This window comes from Thermobia domestica, chromosome 11 (assembly GCF_964235325.1).
Source record: "Thermobia domestica chromosome 11, izTheDome1.hap1.1, whole genome shotgun sequence".
NCBI lineage: Eukaryota > Metazoa > Arthropoda > Insecta > Zygentoma > Lepismatidae > Thermobia > Thermobia domestica.
The window spans coordinates 210,691,469-210,715,852 of NC_137464.1; the positions used below are offsets into that span (position 1 = coordinate 210,691,469).

Sequence of the window (24,384 nt, forward strand, 5' to 3'; positions counted from 1 at the left end):
TTCACTTACTGCGACTTAAACACAAAAGATGCATTCGGTCGCTACACACACATAATAATAATAATAATAATAATAATAATAATAATAATAATAATAATAATAATAAATAAACAGATATACCTTTGAATAATTTCACACAATAAACATCTTTAAATTTGGACGACGATAACCTCAACCAAGATGGGGAGAAGATAATTTATGATTTGCCTAAGTTTTCAAGGATTTAATTCGAAAGACAGTGGATGAGCATAAGGACGAATTTCTACATATTCAGTACGTACAGCGAAAACATGATTGGATACCTACATGATTACTAATCCTTGTAATACATTCACTTATTCTTTTTCGAGCTGACAATGGTCCAGATTCCACCGAATGCATCTCATTATTGAAGTAGTAAGTTATTTAAGAACTACGATTTTCACTCCGAGTTTCGTGTACCAGAGTATCTTCCCAAACGACTACAAGTTTCCCCTCACATTAACTAACATATTCCATCTGCTTTGAAGCTTTGTCTTTCCTGAAAGTACGCAAATAATGTCAAACGGCAGAGTTGTACGCCCGGTAGAGTTACCAATCAATTCAAGATATTGACAAAATCTAACACACTCACACTTACGCCACCTTGGTCATAATATTGGAGTATCATGAACGAACGTAACATTTTAACGAAAGTTCTACTTCATTCTTTTAACCTTACAAATATTCGCTATTCTCTAAACGATTCTGCAGCAACAGATGAAGATGCAAATGAAACGAAATGAAAGCTTTGTTTAACGTCCTACGATTATATCCTTTAGGCTAAGGGAGACGAATGATTACGGCAAGTGAATGATGATGATGGAAGAATTGGCGGAATTAGAATGGGAGGAAATGGGAGTATCCCGAGAAAATTCACAGACACGATGTTGTCCACCACAAACTTACTTGGCTGGAGATAAAACCAGGGATTCCATTGCACCAGAGGTAAGCGCTCTACCACTGAGCCACCGTACCCCTAGATGAAGATACAAGAACGTTAAACTTTCCCCTTCTACACAGAAGAGGGTGTTACGTTATTTGAAAATAGCCTTGAGTTAAACAAACGAGTTTTCAAGAAAACTGCTCTTAGCGAAATCTACTTCAGCATTTATTTCTTCGCGAGCGTTAAGAAGAAAAAGAGGCAAATTTACGCTGCCCATACCACTTAATTGTTACAGTTACTTTTGTAGACGTAGCCTTCACTCTTTTACTTTTTTTTTTTTTTTTTTTTTTTTTTTTCAATTTCCAAATTAATACACATTTTTCAAGTTTACTGGTACCTTCTCACATATGCATTCACTACATACATTCACAACTGTTCTTACCCTCTAGGTTGAAAACAGATATTGTAAGAATAGAAACGTAAGTCTTTAGTGTTTTCTTAACAAATCTAAATTAAGTATTCCTTACATGGACTCTCTACAGGAGTCCGATTTAACAAATATTACTTTTCACACCTCGTAGATGGGAAAATTGAGTCTTATATATAACTAACTATTCGGATCTCTAAGTAACAAACATTGGTCACAATCAATAGAGTATAGTTTGGTTTTTATACAACGAAATTGGCTGATAACCATTGACATTGCTTGTTTGTCCAGCCAGTTTACTGCCCATCATAGTTAAGAGACCATTTGGTTTTGACACAGTACTAGCTACCACTAGTTCTACTTCTTGAAAATTCTGAAATCGCTGCACATCTTTGTCTTTGCGCACGATGGTATCAGGCAACTTCCTCACTCGCACCACATGTTGAACATTGACTCCTAACTCTTCACAGCACGTTCGAAGCAACCGAGAATATGTCAGTTCCTGTCTTGGCAACTCCACCTCTATAAAATCAGGATCACCTGAGTTCGCCACTCGCACTTTCAATACCAATTCTAAAACAAAGAAAAAATATTAAATAGTCTTACGTCTAGGGTTCCCAGGCGTCCCAGATTTACATAATCTGTCCCCCTATCCCAAAAGAATTGTTCGGAACGCTGAATATTCCGGTTTCCCTCCAAAACATTAATTAATATCATTTGTGTAATAATACCAACAAAAATCCCCCTTTAGTTATCAATATTCAATTGGTAGGAACTTTGGGTCGGTGTTGACTTATTAATTAATTGGGATATTTTAACAAAAAAACATATGCGTAACTGAATATACTGTAAATTTTTATAAGGTGTCCCAGTTTTATGGCTAGACCCTCTTCTTTCCGTTAGGGTATATTGCTTACGTTTTAATCAGTTCAAGACTAATGATAAATATCCAGGTCACAGGTTATTTCAAGTGCTAATTCTGTTGAAAAATCAATTTTGAAGGTTCAACCATTCTCATTTTTATCATTTTATGAATACAAAACAGGAAAGTAAAATATTACAGAAATGCTTCTTCTTTAGAGGTGGGATTTTCGAAAACGCTGGGACAGGTGTTATTTTCTATAAGAAGTTTTCTATAAAAAAAAAAAAAAAGGGGGGGGGGTCCAGCCAAGGAATTCATTTAAGCGCTTTAGTAGTTTTCCGGTGATAAGACAGACAACGTCAATTTTGATACGTGTTCAAATAATTTTAATGAAGACTTTCCAGTCTGAGATAGGTAGTATGTTAAAAAATACATTTCAAACGCTTTAGCCTGTTATCTATAGACGCTCCAGTTACAGTCAAAAGGCTGTGTTAAGTATTAGTATAAACTAGTAAACTGATCGTAGTAAACGTTAAATGGATTCAAGCTTTTTCGTCAAGTCCCCTGTACAATATGAAGTGATTAAATCAAATTTAAATCTAAAAAAACGAGGTATTTTGTTTACTTATTGAGTGTATGGAACATACTTGCAAAAATAGACTCACCTGAAGAGTTGAAAAAAATATGGTTAAAAAATAATTTAGTCGATTTTTTTAAATTTAAATCACTTTTGCTTATGTTATGTTTCTGCAAACCTAAATAAAAATATGCACGTGTTGAGTATATTACTGGTTTGCTAACTGCAAAAAGTTTGTATTGAGCTACATAGCGAGTATTTATCTTTTTAAAGAAGTTAATTGAATACATTTTTTCTCCTTTTGTCGTAACTTTCTCGTAATGAATAACAGTTACTTTCATCTTAAAATTGTAATATTATTTAAAGTAGAACCCCTTCTTCCCCCCAATCACACACACACACATACGAAAGAAAAGCGGGAATTTTCTAAACCACTGGGGTACGTGTCCACTTATTTCTCATAAACAGTTTATATATGAAGTTTCATCTTCCGAATATTAGGGGTTCTACTGTTGACACATCTTTTAACCACCCCTCCCTACTTAGGATGTGCATTTATGAAACTGACATGTTAAAACCCCGACTCAAGTGCTTAGTTCAAAAAATCATTTCAAATGATTCAGCCGTTTTCTCGTGACGACAAGACAATGTCGATTTCAATTTGAAAGAAAAATAATATAGAGAACTTTTCCCCCTTCATCCCTTACAAGCGGAATTTTCGAAAGGGATGGGACACAGTGTCAAATATTTGTAATGTTGAACCTGTATACTGAATTTCATCTTATCTGAGCAGCTCCTGAGACCGTCTATTTTTGACATAAGTTTTACCCCCCCCCCCCAACCTGCTTAGGTTACGCATTTTTAAAAAAGTGGTAAGATAAAAATCCAGCTTAAGATAGGTGCTAACTATGCTCTAAAATTCATTTCAAACTGTTCAGCCCGTTATATATAGTAGAAGTTTCAATTTACGGTAAAAAAGCTATGATACGTATTACAACGATATATAAAATTTTGAACTAAAAATTATGAGTTTTGAATGTTGAATGGGTTGAAGCCTTCTTCTCAAGTCCTCTGTACAATACGAAATGGTTAAAAATTCATGGTCCATTAGCTTTAATCTAAAATAAATTAGAGATTTTGTTTTTCTGAGATGTACAGATACCGACAAAAGTTCTTTCCGTTTGGTAAAATTTATTTTGGGAATAACGATGGTATGGCTGGAACGTACAGAAAATGATACTCTTTTTAATTTACTGAAAACTGTACTCAAATTATCCTTCCATTCTGAAGTTATTTACGAAAATAATTTCATCAAACGGAAAGACCTTTTGTCGCTGACTGTACAACCGAAAGTTTTCACTTACGATCGAAGAAACACTACTTCTTTAAAACAAGTTCTACACATTTGAAAATATTTATTGTTTAGTTCATAATTTATTTTATTTATTATTTTTTTAAAACTTATTTCTTATCCTAAACCTTTGTGATGAACAAATTCAATTTAATTACTAATAGATGCTGTAGGGTACATTTTAATACAAGAAAAACTAAATCTATCTTTTGTACGCGGTACTACTTTTCTTTTGTGAATTCATTTTCCTTTACATTTAAACCATCTCGAGAGTATTGGACGCTCGTTGGGAAATACTAACTTGGCATCCTATAGTGTTTTTTTGTCCTGTAAAAAATAAAACTGTCCCATATAAAGTATTTGTTTGCAATACTGGCGCCATTTCAATTTTTACAGGGCAATAAACAGTACAAGTGCCAAATTAGTACTTCCCCGCTAGCAGAAAAGAAGTCCGTATCCAAGTTCCCCGAGTGCGTTGAAACAGGGTCAGTGAGGGTAATTATGAGACTGATTTCACAACTTTTCCACGTTATTCAGCTTACTTTAATTTTGAAAGCAGTTGACCTAGGCAGCAGTTTAACAATTTGCTGCCAAGAAATTTCCCGTTATCTCAAAACTTCATGAGTAAATGTCAAATTTGTTCTGTCTCAATTTCCCTCCAAAAGGGTAATTATGAGACACTAGTTGTCCCCAGCTTTGTGATATTGGGATATGAAGGAGTCTAATTGTGAGACAAAGAGGTCTTCATTATTTTCTGTTTATTATATAAAGATATACAAATATTTGGCTGAGTTACAAGAAAATAACTAAGAAAGGAAGTGGAAATAGTTACTGATGTTATTCTAACATTTTTGTGAGTTGACTATAATAGGTCTATAGGCCAATAGCCTATATTAGATAGTTTCGGGTTACAAAAATTTAGACTACGTTCTAGGCTGTTCACTAAAAACAACTTAAGCTACTTCTACTTCTTTACGTTTTAGTATATTGATATGATATGCAGCCTAGGCTATCTTCAACAAAATAAGGTAGGTCTGCAGTTATTTATCAAATACATTAATCTAAGATGCGTCTCATAATTACCCCCCATATAAGTAAAGTGAGATACAAAAAAAAAAAAAAAAAAAAAAAGTAACTGAAACGAAAGCAAAAGGGACAAATTCAACTTAACCTATAACTGCTGACCTACCATACTTCCACCAACACCCATTGATTTTACAACAGTGATATTACTGCACGAGTAAATATAAAAGTTAATGATAGGATTTTTTTTTTGAATGAGTTTGTTAAAAAGAAGTTCGTACATCCGAACTTTTGTAAACTGAAACTTAATGTAGACAGAGCATTGTGAAGGATGTTACTAAATGCCTGTGCTCTTAATTTGTATTTACCTACAGTGACTGAAGATCAGTGAGGTGTCGCATAATACCCTCCATAGGCAGTGGCTCAATTACCCTCACTGACCCTACAGAGGAAAATAAACCCATAAAGTAAAAGAAGCACCGGGCACAAAGGTAGAATTGGTTTTTCTTTTTAATTCAATTCAAATCCATTGTAAATTGGCTTCGAACAACGTGTTTTTGCATAACGTGGAAGTTCCTTGAAGCAAATTAATCAAGGTATTCCTGTACTTTAAAAAAAAACATCTTTACTTACATCAAGTTCTTACTTACCATCATTATGGTTCATATTATTGTGCTGCATGATTGTTTTCCCAACTGTGGCTGCAGTATTGTATGAGGAAGATGAAGTAACTTTCTGGTTCAAATCAACTGTTAAAGGTGGGTGAGCTAAATAATTTGGAATTATTGGCAGGGGAGGACTGTCAGCTGGCGTCGATGCGTTACTCTCTACTCCAAGAAGTTTGCTAATTTCTATGTCCGTACAAAGAGAACCTGGAACTTCACCTTTATTTGTTTTGGCGTCTTTGTCAGCACCATTCGCTAAGAGCACTTTCACTATTTCTTTCTTGTTGCGTTTCGCCGCCCAATGCAATGCAGTCCTAGAAGACAAATATTGAAGAAATAAAAAGATTACTTTCAAGTCAATCACCCTAGTAAACAAAATATAGTCAGTGAATTTTTATTGAGCCAGTATATGTATTGATCATATTGCCAATTAAAAGGTAAATAGTAAAATAGGTGAAGTAACGAACTTAAGCGATACAGGAAGAATTCGATATTACTGAAAAATGAAATCTGCAGTTCTATGTTTCACGTTTATACTCTATACAGCAAAGCAGACGAGTTATTATGGAAGAATTGGAAGAACGAGAAAGTAAGAATCGGGAGAATCCAGAGAATACCCACGAACACGATTGCTGTCCACGACATACTTACATGGCCTGAGATCAAACTGTTAATGACTATCACTTGTGCCACGCCGTTTACAAGAGACTAATCGAAATTCAATTTATACAGTAGTTAACGTTTAACACAGATTTCGGATTATAACAGCATCTTTACAAAGAGTCTGACACAAGTGAGCAAAATTACGTAAGACTTCATCGAACTCTTGCAGAAGTTTTTCACAGTAATTAATAATTTCGAAGAAAGATTCTAGTGCAATGAATTTACATTATCATATTAACAAAATAGTGCAAAAGGAGGCACTTGCATTACATGGCAGCTACGCTTGGAAAAAGAGAATGAGAATTGACAAAATACAACCACGTGTTGTGAAAAGAAAGACAAGAGAATTAAATTAATGATGCGGAGATAATTTGTAAACAAACTCTTCCATTTACTGGAAAATGAGATGGAATGTCAGTGAGCTGCCTGATCTGCTGAGGAAGGTGTACGGAAACACCGCAACAGTACAGTTCTACATTACCTTGGGTATGATATTAAAGATGGTTTATATTATGTAATTGCTTCTTCTTGCGATCGATTAAATGATAATGACGCATACATTAATCTTGTTATTATTACGTTATTACTTAGAATTATAGCACCTGAAAAAAAAATCTTTAAATTACTTTCTCTGTAAATTGCTAGAGTTTGGCAGCAAGTTTTTAATTTGTTCATTTCATTCGATTCAGCGATTTAGTTCCGGTCTTGAGAAACTATCAGTTCTACTAGGTTCGTTACTGTGATTGCTACAGATGTGTAATCACGTGGTTATCACACTGCTTTGTTCCTCTGTTTGCGCGGGTTGGCTTGTCGCTGCTACTTGTGCGTTTCGCGCTTGATGGTTTCTACTGTACGTTAGTGTATTTCCCTGGCGGTACATGTCTAATAGGCTGGATTTACTTTTGAATTTGTATAGGTTCCGAACATAAGTCCATGTCAATGAAGTAAATTTTTATATACGTTTTGTTTTCAGTATCAATTTATTACAGCTCAACACAAGCTGCAATGTATGTGGAAAAGTGTATAAACAATCATGTACAGTACGATATGATTCATCAACTATTTGATAAAGGATCGTATCTCAAAATCTCACTTTTTCAGACAAAGAAAGGAATATAATTCCACAGAGGTGGAAAAAGTTAAATATGCAATAATTGATCATGTATTCCACATAATTATTATATCAGTAGTTCCCAAAAGGTGGTCCGCAACTTATTGTTGGGAAATTAGCTTTTATCTTAAGCTAGCCTTCAGTAAACATTAGTGTATTAGTAAAACTAATCAAATCGATATTAATTCTTAGGGCACCAGACGTACCTTTTAACAGTAGATGTAGGGCCTACTCCTCCTCCTCAGGTATCAACTTGTATACTTCCTCTTTTTCAAATGAAAAACTTATTTGTACAGTTTTCGAAAACAGTTTCACTTGTTTCTATGTGTCTGTTTACATTTGCCCACTGACATATATTAGGGTTGCCATATTTCAAAAATGAAAATCCTGAACGCTACTAAATTACTAGAATCTTTGAAATGCTTAAAATGAAAAGAAGTGTTATATACTAATTTTCTTTCTTGCATTAGATAAGAGTTGATCAAGTATTACGTAATCACATTTTTAGTCGTTTCAGTAGACCTTCTCCTCCCTAGTAAAGCAAATGTAAGCTGATAATTTCCCCCTCCCCGGTAAGCAAAATAATAATAATAATAATAATAATAATAATAATAATAATAATAATAATAATAATAATAATAATTATTATTATTATTATTATTATTATTATTATTATTATTATTATTATTATTTCTCAGGATCTGTCACGTTTCGTGGCTTTCAGAGTCTGTTCTAGCTTATTCAATGTATGATGTTTCCTTTCATACGTTTTGTTATCTTCAAAGAACTTCTTTCGTTGAATTTTTACTTTATTTCTGTTATTTTTAACAAACTAACGGCTTCTCAAAAACTCGCATCTATGCTTACATCAGCATGATTTTTTTTTTTTTTTTTTTTTTAACTTTTGAACTGCCATATTCAGAAGTTGAAGAGAATATTTATATATATAATCCTGTGAAAAAGCCAACTATAATATTCCTTTTCTTTTTCACTGAAATCCGGGACATTTAAGCGTCCCGAGAAATAGTTTCGGGTCGCCGGGACTCAGATCTCGATTCTGTTACGGTCCCGGATTTTCCGGGACGAATGGCAAATTTAAGGCTAGCATAATTTTCACAAGGTCAGTGACACAGTCAGTAGTTGAGTAGCAGATTTACGGAGAACTTTCGAATTAAAGGAATCGCCACAATAGCAGGATTTCTAAAACAAAATATGCAATCATATGTAATGTTCATGTCTATGTTCAAAATCTTCATACCAGTGAATTCCTAAGAAATATTCCCCCAGAATATTTTCCCAAGTCCGCCACTGCACAGAGTTAACGCGTGACATTATACTGCTAATGCACTTTAGTCAACTAAAATTTAGAATTCCCGGATTTTTATTATATAAATAGGTATTTATTCTTATTCTTATTATTATTATTATTATTACTGCTATTAATACTGATGTTTATCGCCACTATTAAATGTGTTTTTGTTTCAACGCAATTTAATTATTATTAATAATAATATTTATTAATGACATTCAACATAATATTAGTAATTATTATTACATCTATGACAAGAAAATATCAATTGTTAGTATTCCTGGGCAGTGCGGTATCCTCACACATGTAGTAGACACAAGAAAGGTACCATCGCAGTTACTCCAGGCCTCCAATTACTTTACATCTTGCTTCATGTTCAAAGTAGTGTAAAATTGGTCTGATGTACAAAACACAATTTCGTTCGTGGCATTGGGAATTCTCTCAAATGTGTGCCGTGTGTTTTACAATAGTTTATAAAGATTTATTTTGTCGGACACCGTATTAAAATTAAAGGCTGTACTAAAAAATGGACCGTTGATTAAAAAGTGTCTTCTTAAAACGAGATAGGTCTACGCCTGCAGACCAAGAGGAAAAGGACGAAGCAGCTGGTCCAAGTAAAATTCAGGTGAGTTTGTGTGAACCTAACCCTTATACAAGCAACGTTAGGCCTGCAATCAAAATTAGAAAGTACAACTCAGACTATTTGGAGATTGGTTTCTCTTATGCTAGGACAGAGGATAGCCCAAAACCTCAGTGTTGTTTGCTTTGAAGTCCTCTCCAATGAATGCATGAAACCTCCAAAGCTTCGTAGACATCTCGAGACAAAGTACCCTGAGTACAAAGTCACTAGATTTTTTTACAATAAAATTAGAACTAAAAATATTTCGAAAAGGCGATGGCTGTGCATAGTGGTGCAAATGTGAATGAAAATACAACTCTTGCCTCTTATGAAGTTTCTCAGCTTGCAGCAAAATGTGGCAGAGCTCGTACTGTTACTGAAGAGCTAATTCTCCTGGCAGCTATAATATTGTGCAAAAGAATGTGTGGTGCAGCCGCTCAATTGGTCAGTAGAGTCCCGCTCTCCAACAATACTGTACAAAGGGGAATAACTGAAATATCAAATAATAATGAAGAAACATTGGTGATCAGGCTTAGTATGTATGACATGTTTGCTCTGCAATTGGATGAGAGCAAAGACATCAAAAACAGCAATAATGTCAGTTTTTGTTCGTTATGTATAGAAAGACCAGTTATTTGAAAACTTTCTTTCCTTGTGAAGTCCCTCACACAATAGCAAATGATATTTTCTCTGCGGTAACCGATTATTTTAATAAACACGATATTTCATGAACAAAATGGATTTATCAACAGATGGTAGAAAATCCATGTCTGGGAAGAAAACAGAACTTCGAGCACATATCCAAGCAGTAGCTCCTAACATGAAATAGACACTCTGTTGCATTCATCGTGAAGCCTTAGTAGCCAAAAGTTTTTTGAAATGTTGCAGAAGACGCTAATGAGGTTGTACAAATTATAAACTACATAAAAACTCAACCTCTTCAATCCAGCACGCAAAGAGATGGATAGTGAACATGAGCAGCTTCTTATTCATACTGAAGTGCGTTGGCTCTCTCGAGGTAAAATCTTGACAAGGTTTTTTGAGCTTAGAGACGAGGTCCGAATCTTCCTTCTCGACAGCAATTACGTTGATTTTCTCAATGACTTTTCTTGGCTGTACATGAGCGCCTACCTAGCTGATATATTTGAACAATTGAATCTTTTGAACTTTAGTTTATAAGGAAACGATATACACATTTTCTAAGTTAAAGACAAAGTCAGTGCTATGGTAAATTGTGAAATCTGGTCAGTAACGATCGATAAAGGATCTTTTACGATCTTTCCTACTTTGAAACAGTTCTTGGAATCTTCTGGTGCAACTTTGCCTCACCGGGTAAAGGAAAAAATGGTCAATCATCTTCATAGTTTAGGAACCACTTTTAGGGAATATTTTCCCGATCCCATACCCAATGACTGGTGGATTCGAAATCCATTTAACTGTGTCGAAATAGACAAAATCCGTAGCCTCTCAAAAGAGGAACAGGATCAACTAGTGGTCTTATCGTGCTGTAGTAACATGAAAAGTGTTTTTAGCGATGTATAACTAGCCAACTTTTGGTTAACTATTCGTAAGGACTTCAGAAAACTTGGCGAAAGGAACTAAAATATCTTCTTCCTTTAGAAACCACATATCGGTGTGAACAAACTTTCTCAACCTTGTTTTATATGAAAAACAAGAAATCGGCTTTACAGTAAAAGTGTCAGTATCGAACCTAATTTTTCAGAAATAATGAACTCTAAGGACAGACTCCATTTATCGCACTAAGAATTAAAGCTACTCAACATGCCTTTTTCATAAAATAAATGCAATGAAACTTGTCTATGTTTGCCACTATCGGCTTCATTGAAAAGTGACCAACTTACAGAAAATAAGTGTGATTGGTGTATTTTTAGAACAGAGTTCCTAATATTATTTGATTGTAAAATTTTAATAAGCAATCGTAATTCTTTTCCCGTTATTATCGCGGTTTTCTTCCCAGGTCTTAATAATTGAGTCCCGTTTTTATTAATGTTCCCTACCGTAGATTTTGATACCCCAATTGCACAGATATTGAGCGTTGACTCACATCTTTATGTATCAAATCTAACGCTTCCTTTTCTTCTTTACGCACAATTCGTTCAACTTTCTACGTTTTGAATCCATTATGAATTCATCAACTCAACACGTCTCATTCCACTGAACACATACACACCGAAATCGGAAATCGCTCTTTTGCTGACTGTAGAGTAAGAAACGTTCATCTGAACTGATTAAACAGTGACAAATATTTCGTGCAGATACTGTATCTTTCAAAAAATAGCGAATCAGTTATTAATAACAAATTTATACATGGTGGTTCATTCTAGACGTATTTCTTTCATTCTTATTGGCATATATGTACATTCTAATTTTGTAGTTAACTACCTCTTGTTAATGAGTTACAAGTTTCCCTCGGAGCAAAAGAGGTTTTGAGAAAATCTTAAGGGGATTCATGTCTCTAAACCTCCGCTACCTTTCGACAAGCCGTCAGGTGCTAATAGTTCACAATTGAGATGGATAACTTGAACCTTGAGAATTTTCCGGAATTACTGAAGCTCCCCACTAATTAAAGGAGCCGATATAGCTAATGGTTTTACCAAGGTAAACAAATATGTACAACCATTTCCTGAATTCTTGTACGTACTTTTACTTACTCACATTTTCCTTCACTACCCCTTTATCAGGGTAGTGTTCTAGCCATTGACCTCCAAGAACAAATCATGAGAATACATGTTTCTTTGTCTCCAGTCACAAATACAGAACATCCGCCTCTCATATTGGAATACGAAAGAGTCAAGAAAACGAAACGGTAATTTGCGTAGCCAAGATACGAAGATAAATTTACCATTATCATCAAAGAATAAACACTGCTTCAATGCGGCCAACTTCCAAGATAGACAGGTGGCCAACTTACAGACTAATAAGTAACTTATGTATTTTCGGAAAATACAGGTTCAAAACAAACCAGACGGCTAAGTTGACAGGTTTTACTGTATGTACCTCCCAAATGTATTCCTAGCATTCTACTTTAAATATTGTATGCATAATAAAACATCATCACTGGTAATGTCGGCTTTTACTGAATGACTGTTTTATTTGGTGATCGGCCATCACCTTACAAAACACCAGACTAAATTAATAAAAATAAAAAAAGATCATGTTTAGGTAAGTAAATAACAATGTTCAACTCAGTAAGTGCTTCTTAGAATTTTAATTTATGACGAAATCGATTTGGGATTTTACGGGGTTCGCGACATGTTGGTGAAGGAATGAACAGGTCCTCAAAAAGAATTTATTGGGAACTACTGTATTATATGAAATAGGTGACGAGTTATTACATATTCAACGGCTTTCCTGTCTACGTAATTATTATTTATTCTTTATGTCTGAAAAAGTGAGATTTTGAGATACGATCTTTCGTTAAATAGTTGGCGGATTGTATCAAAGTGAACCATGTTTTTTATAATCGCAAAAGTTTACTATATTTAGGGTAATTATTTGTTAGGAATGGAAGCTTCACTAATCAACTTAGATTGCAGGTGGAAAATTATTCTAATATATGTTCGGAAACTTTATTCATCAGTGTTCACTTTCAGCGTTTCATGCTTGCTGAACCAGATTAACCAAATTACATTTCATTTCGGTCTTTGTGCCGCAGAGTAGATCCAGTATTTCTTAAAATTTTGTAATCAGGAAATTCGCTGTCGCTATCTTAGAAAGTGTTTCTCAAGAATTCCTTTATGTATATTCACCTTAAGAAGACTCCACCGTTTTGTGTATAAATACTGCGTCGGAAATACCACATAAAAACTAATGTAACGTGTGCTAGGTAGCCACTAAAAAGCACGAACGCTATCTGACCGAGTAAGGGCTGGAGCGCAGTAGGAGGCCCCCCGAGCAGGAACGAGGGGGTGCGCCCGTAGGTAGCAGGCGTGTCAGCGATACTGAGTATGCGCGTAAACGACGATGTCACTAACAGCACTAGGTTACGTTACGGTAGTTGCTTTCTTAACATATTGACTGAGATTATTTACCTAAACATTGTGTGAATAAGTACTCTGATAACGACCAATCCAGCAAAAAGTAATCCTGTCACACTAAAAATTCAAATTAGTCCAAATAATATTTAAGCAGCAAAATACAGAAGGTTTATGTCCCTCGTTTGAAGAACCAACCTAAAAATTTAAAACTTCGAATAATTTTCTCAAGATTTAATCATGTTTGTATGACAATAGTGGAAGGTCAGCGTTATCGAAGAAAAATAAGGTTGATTCGGGAACGCTGGGTGGAACAGATATTTATTTGTTTCCCTTCAAAACAGTATGGTGGCAAGTCTTTGTGTTAATGGTTGCTTCTCCTTGAAGTTTTAGAAAATTGAGACGAGTTATTGTAAAATTTACGCCTTTTAGTGATCTATCTGTCCGTGTCACACCCGGAACCAAATTTTGCTAGAAGTTTTGTTTATTCGAAAACAAGTAATTACTTTAACAGCATAATACGTGAGAATGTGTTTTATGACGTCAACCTACGTCAACGTCTGTTTTTTTTCTCTGACGATACTATTAATTGTAAAATAAGGGTTCCGGGTGTGACATCTTTGTTTTATGCGTTTTCTCTTTGTTAATTCATAAGATTGGAAAATAATTTTAAGTCTGAACGACATGAACATTAGAAGTAAACCCAACCGCGGTTTTTGAGGGTACTCATTATAAGTGTCATACGGATTAGCTAGAGATGGGTGAGCATTTCATGTCTCCTTCGGAATTAAATTATTAATAAGTTTCAGAGCATTATTAACGTGAAATAGGTTAGACGCCGGGGTCAGTTCTGTACGATAGGCTTACTGAGAGTAATTTTTCTTATAACTTGTACATCACAGCAACTTGGTCCTTCTTCGCAGCATCCCTCGGCACAGGATCAGTTGACGGAGTTGGCAGGACTGTTAAAATATCAGTTTGGAATGCTGTTCGTTCAAAAAAGTACAATGTTGATAAAGCAAATTCCTTTATGGCATATGCCAATGAAGTAATGAGATATGTTTGCTACATGCTGGTTGCGAAGGAAAAAGTTCAAGCCTGCAAGCCGGTACTCAAAGAACGCTGAAAGAATCTGCACCAAGCGAAGGTTTGAAGTCGCTCCACTTGTTTTACAGCAATGACAAAACCTCTCTTACTGTAGGAAGAACTATTAGTTCCCCACCCAAAACTCTTATCGTTTCCTCTTGTTCTTCCATCAAAAGTGTTTCGTCTTTGGATCTCGCAATGTCTACTCAGATTCTAACGACGAATCAAGCGATGAAGTTGAATCCTGTTCCATTCCTTCAGGTACTGAAATAAGTGAAGAGGATTTGCAGGCAGAGAAATTCGTGATGGTGGAATTGTTTAGTGACAAAACTAACACAAAGAAAAAATACGTTTGCACTTGCTAGTCGGGCGTCTGAAACGAAAATGAAATGAAATCTTTGAGTTTTACGTCCCACGGTATGCCGGTTAGGCTAAAGGAGACGGTGATGATGAGTAATGAATGAAATGGTGGAATGAAGAAAGTGGGAGGAAACGGGAGACTCCCGAGAAAACTCACGCACACGGTGTTTGTCCACCACAAAGTTCACTTGGCGGGAGCTGGGATCGAACCGGGACCCCAAGCACCAGAGATGAACGCTCTACCACTGAGCCACCGCGGCCCCCAAAACGAAAATGATGAAAGTGATATTTCCTGCACCTTTTGGAGCATCGCATTCGACTCCAACACAACTGGTAATAAAGAGTGGGTGGTTTCTTTAAATGAAATTAGAAAAATAATTTCTTCTCCGCAAATTGGAATTCAAGACTTACACAAAGTGGTGTATACTTTTACAGAGGTTCCTGTGTAAAATATTGTGTTACAAAACTAACAAAGAAACTGTCATTTTTGTGATACTAGTATACGTGTATGACAACGATTTAACAGTACAGTTAGTACAGTTAGTATAGGATCATAACTAACATACTGGCCCTACGCCGCTTCATCCCCCTTCCCGGTTTAATATTTAGTCATTTTCTAGGAATAAACTAGTTATATTTAAGGTGCTTAATTAGTTACTATTTAAAATGTATTTTTTAAATAATATGTAAGTCAAATTCACTGAAAAGTAGCTTCAGTTTATTGAAGGGTTGTTTTCTGTACCAGGTAATTTTTAACTCGGTATTAAAAGAAGGCGGTTTTTAAACCTCCTTTTAAACTGTTTGCTCAAACTCGTATGTTTGTATTAAATAGAGTTAACTTGTAAGGTCTTCTCAGAGATCACACCTGGAACCTTCTATTTTTTAAATAGGAAAATGTACGCATGCTTTCTCGAAAAAATATTTACGAGGGCCATTGCAAGAATCATGGAAACTATTTTTTTCCTCGAGAATGGTAACGAATAATAAAATTTTGAAATTGAAGGTTAGTTTATATGTAAACATTACATGTAAGGAGATGAGTGAACGAGAAAAAAGACGAAAAAATTTTTGTCGCTTCGCGTGAGATCCGAAGATTCGTTCATGGTGAGGCCACGGGTATTCGGCGCCTTCCACAGCGTTGGCAGTGTGTGATGGATTCCTTGAGGGACTACTTCGAGGGGCTCTAAGATGTCACAGGTACGTGTTCCTGCCCTGTACTATTGTGTGATGTTGTAACTGACAGTAAAACACGTTTGAAACGACAATTTCCTTTCGTCTCTTTTCTCATGCTGTATCTTTATGGTGGTGTGTATGTGTTCATCCATTTCCCTACATGTAATGTTTATAAATGAACTAACCTTCCATTTGCATATTTCAATACTTTTTTTTTTTTTTTTTTTTACAATTTTCGAGAAAAAAAATAGCTGCCATGACTTTTGCAATGACCCTCGTATATATCATATATACATATAACATATATATATCCTTGATTTTTAAAATATTTAGCTTTCTAGTGTCAGAATGTTACACACGGAACGCTTGGCCAATAGATTGCTTTCACAATGTATTATCACAACAAACTGCAATTACATTCACATTATCACTACGATATTCACATTTAAATATGTAAATGTTTCTCCATTTCTTTATTTTTTATGGTTGTCCTACATTTATCGCGCTTTCCACCCAATTTCAATAATTTATACCTCTTCACAAAACATAATAACTCCTGTTACTTACCAACATACGTTGTTAGAAAACTGAAAATCGAAATGTCACATCAGTCACGTACAACTGCCATCTTTTAACTAATTGCCTCATTACACTCTTAATGCCTGACGTCAGCATGTCTTAAAATAGTACTAACAATACGCAGCTTTTATCATGTCAAAATAACACATTAAACTACTGAATTTGTATGGATTTCACGACTCACAATCTTTCCTGTAAATTTTACGTATTTCTGGACCTACTCTCCGACATTAACCCTTTATTTCTTGTTGTTTTTCGCTTGATTTTAAGATATGGCGGTTTGTTCCTCCTCAAGTATATAATTTTACAAGTTATTCGTACTTCACATTAATTTTAATATTGCCTTTGAAGCAAGCGGTCCCGGGTTCGATTCCTGGCGGGAACACTCGGTCGAAAATATGTACATAACAGCTTACTCAGGCAAGCCATCCTGGCTGAGGTTTCTCCTTAGTTTTCTTCATTCACGCCACTGAAATGACAGGATCATAACTAACATACTGGCCCTACGCCGCTTCATCCCCCTTCCCGGAGTTCCCCGAACCCCACACGCAACGAGCTTAAAATGCACAGAAATATGTATAAAAAATTTTAGTATTCTTTTAAAATTGTTGTTCGGAGGGTTAGTGCACTTGCCCTGCTATCATTTGTGTAGTTTAACGTTATTTCAAGTTTTCATTCATTATTTTCTGTTTATTTTTCTACTTTGGCTTCCGTGTTTTGATAATTTGCTTCTGTTTTTTCATTGTTTAACGTGTGTTATTTTTAGCAGTCGGGAAATGTGGTGTTTAACGCTATAGATTTACCTATTATTATTTTATAGACTGCATATTTCAAGTTTTGATAAATTTAGAATTTTGTTATGACAGGGAGTTGGCATTGTCGTCCTATGTTTATCAGTGTTGTCCTGATGTTTTTTTTTTTTTAAAAAAAACACTTCCTTAGGAATCGATTCATTGAATCAAATGACAAGTAAAGTTGCTAATTTAGCCATAAAATTTTCAAACAGTGATTCTTATATTTTTAATCTGTACCTTCAAAATACTTTAATAAGAAGTCTGGACACATCGCTAATATGAAAAATAATTGCAACTGTTGTTTGTTTTGGCATCTCTAAGTTCGTTAGTTATTACTTTTTGGGGAGGGGGGGAGGGTTAAGTACCGGAACGTACGTCCAGAAATGTGAAAGACGTAAAATTTACAGAAAAGAGAAGATGACTTGGTTATTTTTCATGAAATTCGTGCTAATAAAAGTGTAAGTGATAGTTTTAAGTGTTAGAAGCTGTGCGTTTTTGGCACGTACTATTTTGAATGGAGGCATGGTGACGTCAGAAGATACTGCGATTGTGAGTTTTATAACAACCTGTGTTGGCGAAGAGAAAATTATTACGTTTTGAGGAGCTACATAGATTAATGAAACTGAGTAGAAGTATGGCAAATGTAGGAACACAATGAAAATAAAGAAACAGTTACATTTTCAGGATGGCATTTAGAATCTCCCCCAACTTGTTTCATGGCTCCAGAATCGAGTACCTTGTTTTCGTCTGTGATAAAGGTAGAAAACGAGATCTGCGCGGCTTCTAACACCCTTCACTCGCTCAGCTATATTTTGTGAAGTAAGTAACACTGGAGACCTTATATTTGCAAGATTAGAGAAAGTAAAACCTACCCTATTTTCAAATATAAACATCATGATGTGAAATGTCACTCCAAAGGTCAGAAGTGAAAGGTATTTTTTTTTTCGAGGACACGAAGTTATTGATATAGAAAAATTAAAAAAATAAACCTAGTGTTTCTATCGACATCTTCGTTTACGCACATGCTCACCATCAATAACGCAACTTCAGAAGTACCACCTCCTTAACCGCTCGGGCCTCCCTGCTGCACTTCTGCTCTGATTTGGTTAGGCAGCATTCGTGGTTTTCTAACACAGGTTGGTTGTTTTTACACTGTAGTCTTTATGCCATATGTCCGGACTCAGTATTTACACTCAAAACGGTAAAGTCCTTTTAAAGTGAATGTACCCCGAGGAATTCTTAAACCTTTCTAGGGTAAACGCAATAGATTTCTTCTTACATGGCAAAAATTTCGTCTTCCAGCCTGAAAATACTGCAACTACTCTGTGGCACAAAGGACTACTTTACTTTTATATTCTCAATGTGGTCAGCACATTATATTGGTTTGACCCAAATACAAAGCTTCCGAGTAATGTTTGCAATACTTGAAAAGTGAATCGCAAGTGCTTTACACTAAATTGAACACGTGTTTGGGTTGAAAGTGCTCAAGCGACGCCTCATACTCTACCTAATTTACCTCCTGCCAATTATACATGGGCTTCATTAGGAACTGTCATATGTGTGTCAAATGTAAACTCAGTTGGCATCTTTTGACATGTATGTGGTTAATCAATATCAGGAAGAAGAAATTCAACAAAATTTTTGTCTCCTTTGTCCCTACCATCAACAATTTCTACAGTATGTAATATTCATTAGTTTTTGGTATTACACTTACCAGCCATTGACATCATTTTTGGAATTTAAATTCACTCCTTTTGCTATCAATGTTTCTACTGCTTCAACATCTCCCATACACGATGCTTCCCTTAGCGTTTCCTCTAACACTTTCGTGTTTTCCATTCCACCAATAATTCTGTTCTACTCAGTGAGCCAACACGGAAAAGAAGATTCACCTAAATCGTACCTAAAATTCCCCTATTCTCTATGACAAACTAATACTTAACCCAAAGGAGACATATTCATTATTGGTTTGATACACGTTTAAGTTTACATAAATCGTCATAGCTGCTATAATTGCACTTTGGTCAATGTTCCGTCAAGGGGGTCCAGTGTCTTTGACACCACTTCTTTCTATTGATTTTCGTTTGAATACATAATATAACGTTATATTAGATTAGGTTAGGTTACGTTAGGTCAGGTCAGGTTAGATTAGGTTAGCTTAGCTTAAGAGAGTCCAGTGTAGTTTTGGATCCCCTTAACGGAACATGGACCTGCACTTTTTTTTTTTTTGTATTGAGTTGTGATTCGCAAATTTTGAGAATTTTGATCTATTTGGTATTGGTATTATTAGAAAAAATATACCGGGGAAGCCAAAAGATCTGTGAAAAAATTAAGGAGGACAGATGATTTCAAAATACAAATTTTGTGTCACTGACAGGACGGATCCAATACTTTCTTAATGATTATTGTGGACGATCAAAGAAAGCTTGAACAAGACCATTCAATACATCAAATTTACACGTCCAAAGGAGCATTGTTCAAGACACTTTTACAAAAGTCTTGAATGAACTTAAAACAAGTTTTACACGATCATATAGGTATTGAATCATGTTTTATATACTTGTTGAAGGGTGGCAGTCCCAAACTATGAAAACAAATGAAAGTGAAACTACGCACTGATACAGTTCAGATCTGCGCATAAATAGCTATAATATTACCATCTTTTTCTTAACTTTCTGCAGGCATTTGGAATTTAATAGATTATATTAAATTATATAGAACACAGGTCAATTGATTTCGCAGTAAGCCCATCGAATTTTCACTAAGTATTTTGTCCCTTTTACATTAAATGCGGGTTAGATTAGCTTACGTTAAAAGAGGAAGAGCTGCTTAGATATAATATCGTTCCCTCTACGAAGCTTTTGAAAAATCTGCTTCTTCAAATGGCGTACTGATAACAGAATCACACTCAAAAATAAAACAAAAATAGAACTGCTTCCTAAAATTGGGTGTATCAATAGGCAATGATTTCGTTTTGATGTTTATGCTATGACATCGGAGACTTTTTTAAAAAGGCTCAAAAGACAGGAAACCAAACGAAGCAATGATAATATTTTTTTCAGCTACTTTTACTTACCGCCCATCTGCATCAGACTTTCTTCACAAACCTTTTCCATATTTAGTACTGGTTATGAATAGCCCATCAAACAAATAGTAATTTTACTCTTAAAATAGTGAGTGCGTATGAAAGAGGACTGTCTGAGATAATTTCTACTGTCGGAACATGCCTGTAAATGTAGGAAACCAGTATTTTATGTTTAGAAGTTTAATTTTACTAGCATCAAATCATTACAAGAGCTATAGTTGAGTGCAAATGAGTGAATACGATGTCAAAGGTTTGTTGTATTATTGTTATTTATGCTTTATTGTTATTCTTATGTTTATTGTACTGATTGACTATTCAATGCTCTTGAATTGGATTGTTTAGAACAGGATCGATTCACTATTGGCTGTTTGAGGTGGCCATACACGATATCAAGGGACAATTACCATTGTTGCCTTGCCTGTTTGTGAGAACTCACCAGGGAAGGGTCCGAATGGGACACTTGAGTTGCCGAACGACATGTATCAGATATGAAAGTGGATGTGAAACTATGTACATTTGCAAATTTAAAGCGGCTGAGAGCAACATGGAGAAGCATGAGAGCCGGAAGAAATATGGCCGACCGTAGGGATCAACAACAAAGAAAGCTGGGGAACTTCTGAATGGCCACAGAAAAGAAGGTCAAATGTTTAGTAGTAGATACATGATAAGGTCTGCTATATGTTGGGAAATATGAACATCATGACCGCCATATTGAATTTGGATTCACAATGTAAAAGAGAAAATGGATTATGTGGCATATCAAATAGCACTGAAATTTTACCAGGAGTTCATTGGTGTTAGCCATTCTGTAGTAACTCTATTGTGAGTTGAGAAGTGACTTGCAATGTGGCATATCAAATAGCACTGAAATTTTACCAAGAGTTCATTGGTGTTAGCCATTCTGTAGTAACTCTATTGTGAGTTGAGAAGTGACTAGCAGAAAGCACGCATAGAAACTCTATGAGTCTCACTAGTGTGACGCAAAATCTAGAGCTTGTAAGACTCTGGTTTGCATACAGATCAAAGGAAAAGTGTTAATATGCAGAATAGTTGAGAGTAAGGCCGTGTCCAAAAGTTACAAGTGCACATTCGAAGTTCGCTTCTTTCCGAAGCTGACGTCACCTAGTGTGCGTCGAAAGGTCCAAGTTCACAAGTCTGTGAGTGCATAGTGCGTAGTGTGCGAGGATGTATACTACATTAGTATACTTTGTGCGTAACATGGCGGTTTCCCGTAAAATGACCTAATAAAATTTTAAAAGACATAATCTTAATATTTTTATTCAAGTGAATATATTTGTGGCCTGATCTAAAAATAATTTACTTGATAAATATACAAATTAGTGATTTTACAACTGGAATATAAAAATGTTACGCAAATAACAAACGTATTTACGTTATGTTCTTTGAGTATGCAATGGAATTTAAAATAATGTAGGGAAAGCAACCAAATTGTTTCTTTAATAATACTATAAAGACATTTGTGCTTAAATATTACATGGTTTATGTATGTAGCTTAATTGAGATAGTTAGACTATCGGTAATGCAGCTATTTGCACGTAAATGACAAATTTTAATGACGTATGAATTAAAATAATAAGCTCAAGCATAGAATAATGAATAACTAGATTATTCATTTCTCTATAGCTACAGCTATAGGTAGATAGGCATAATTTTCTAGTTTTTATTCTAAACAAATTCCTTTCAAAGCTACCATATTTCCTTGCACTTGAGAGAGACTGTTATATGCAACTACAGTACATTTTTCTTTTTGACAGCTGCCCAAAAGTGAAATACAGATCAAGAATTTTTTTCTCCACATTTATCAAATATTTCACAAATTCCTCTTGCCAATTGCCTCTACGCTTCGCTCTTGTTAATCTGCGCGTAAAAGATCCGAAATGACAAATATTTGCAGGTACAGCAAAGCTGAAGCTGTTGGCATACATGAAACAAGCTCTGAAGTCATTTCATGGTTACCTCATATTGTCAATCTGTACTGTATACTTATCTTTAATATAACACAGTACTCCTCTATGTAAAAAGTAATCACCAAAATTTACAACTCAGGGAAGACATCCACTCGTATAATGCTAGAAGCCGTAAATTCATAAATGTCCCATATCAACGACTGTCCAAATCATTAAATAGTTATGAGACAATTGGAATAAAACTGTATAACAAGTTGCCTGCATCACTAAAAGATGAACATATAGATAGATTTAAAAGTAAGTTATACAATTGGTTAGTTGCAATGCCCTTTTATTCTTTACAGGAGTATTTTAATTGTTCAATAGAAGTGTAACTTATTTTGTAATCTCGTGTTGAGCTTGTATTTAAAATGTTTATTGTTATTGTAATTTATTTTGTAATGTCATTTCATCATTAATTTAGTTATAGATCATTATTTATTTATACTTACGTAGTCTATCAATATTGTATCACATTTTGACGTTGTCTATTGCTATGTATAGCTTAACGACAATAAAATTCTTTATTATTATTATTATTATTATTATTATTATTATTATTATTATTATTATGTGAAAAGTCATTCATTGAAAAAAAAAGCATGTTTATTTTTTTCTAGTACGCGAAATTTTCCCTTCTTTTGTTACCACAGTTCCATATTCTACCATGATGTGGAGCTGTAAGCAAGTGTGGATCAAAAGCTAATTTCGCGTGCATATTCGAAGCTTCGAGTGTGCATATTCGAAGTGTGCACTATGCACTTTTGGACACGGCCTTAGGGAAAGATTGTCAATTCGCTGCAACGATGCCTGACATCCCTTCGAATATCAAGGCACTTGCTAGAAAATCAGCAAATATGTGCAAAAGTGACTTCTTCGGGAAGTGTTTTGGCCACATGTACAGGAGAATCGCATCTTGCTGCTGGTTAATTCGTTGTCTCGTAACAAAGATGATACATTCCACTGTTCCGGATAATATAGACTTTCGCAAGAAACTGATATCCCCAGGCCCGTATCCACAGGGGGCACGGGTCCGGGTCTTACCTAAATTTTTGCTGACCCCCTAAAAGTTTCATGGTAAGCTTGTAAATGAACTATAATATGGTAGGATCGCCACCCCCTACATTTCTGGACTGGCTACGGGCCTGATTCCTGGACTATTCAACCTCTCGACGTTTGATCCTTTTGCACATACAAACAGTACATGAGGTTTATCACAGATGCTGCGTAACATATGGATGGGTTTCATGTATGGCATCGTGACAACTTCATCCTTCTCCAAGCCTTTACTTACTTCCAGTTTAGTGCTCCCCGGTCACTAGTTTCAACAACACATGCCTTCTACATGACTGGATATTTTGAAGAGCATCCAGTAAAATTCCAGACTCCAATGGACTTTTGTTTTGGTTATGAAACATCATCGGATTGTCAGCAGCATCAGCCAATAATCCCTGTTTTTTTCAAGTGAAGACACTGTGAATAGGTCTTGTGTTTTCATCACATTTTTTATAGATACTTTTCACATCAACTGTACTTCATACTTGGTATGCACCTTTATTAGTATACTTGTTTGAAGTATCTGTGTAGTTATAGCACAGAGAAAATAACAAGACAGAGGTGTAACGTAAACAGCCAAACGTCTAAACCATTTACCAGGGGATCGCGCTAATCGAGCACCAGATGGCTCTGGCAGTCTTTCGAAATGATTCATTATTTCAGGAATTTCAGTTTTGTGGAGCTTAACTTTCGTTTAATTGTTTTCCTTATGAGGAAATAAAGCTGCAAGCTTTGCGATCGAGCGCTGAAATATAAAAACTTCTGTAGTATTTAATGT

The 24,384-nt window shown here is 35.2% G+C and overlaps 1 protein-coding gene across 1 annotated transcript; it reads right to left on the reverse strand.

The window, feature by feature from the left end:
• Positions 1-222: 222 nt before the first annotated feature.
• LOC145664701 (ankyrin repeat domain-containing protein 40-like) lies at positions 223-19,370 on the reverse strand. The gene is made up of 3 exons (XM_081731562.1): positions 19,213-19,370; positions 5,795-6,123; positions 223-1,904 (listed from the first exon to the last, which is right to left on the reverse strand). The coding sequence occupies exons 1-3, from the start codon at positions 19,335-19,337 to the stop codon at positions 1,552-1,554; spliced, it is 807 nt and encodes a 268-aa protein (XP_081587688.1). The 5' UTR covers positions 19,338-19,370; the 3' UTR covers positions 223-1,551.
• Between the last annotated feature and the right edge of the window lie 5,014 nt (positions 19,371-24,384).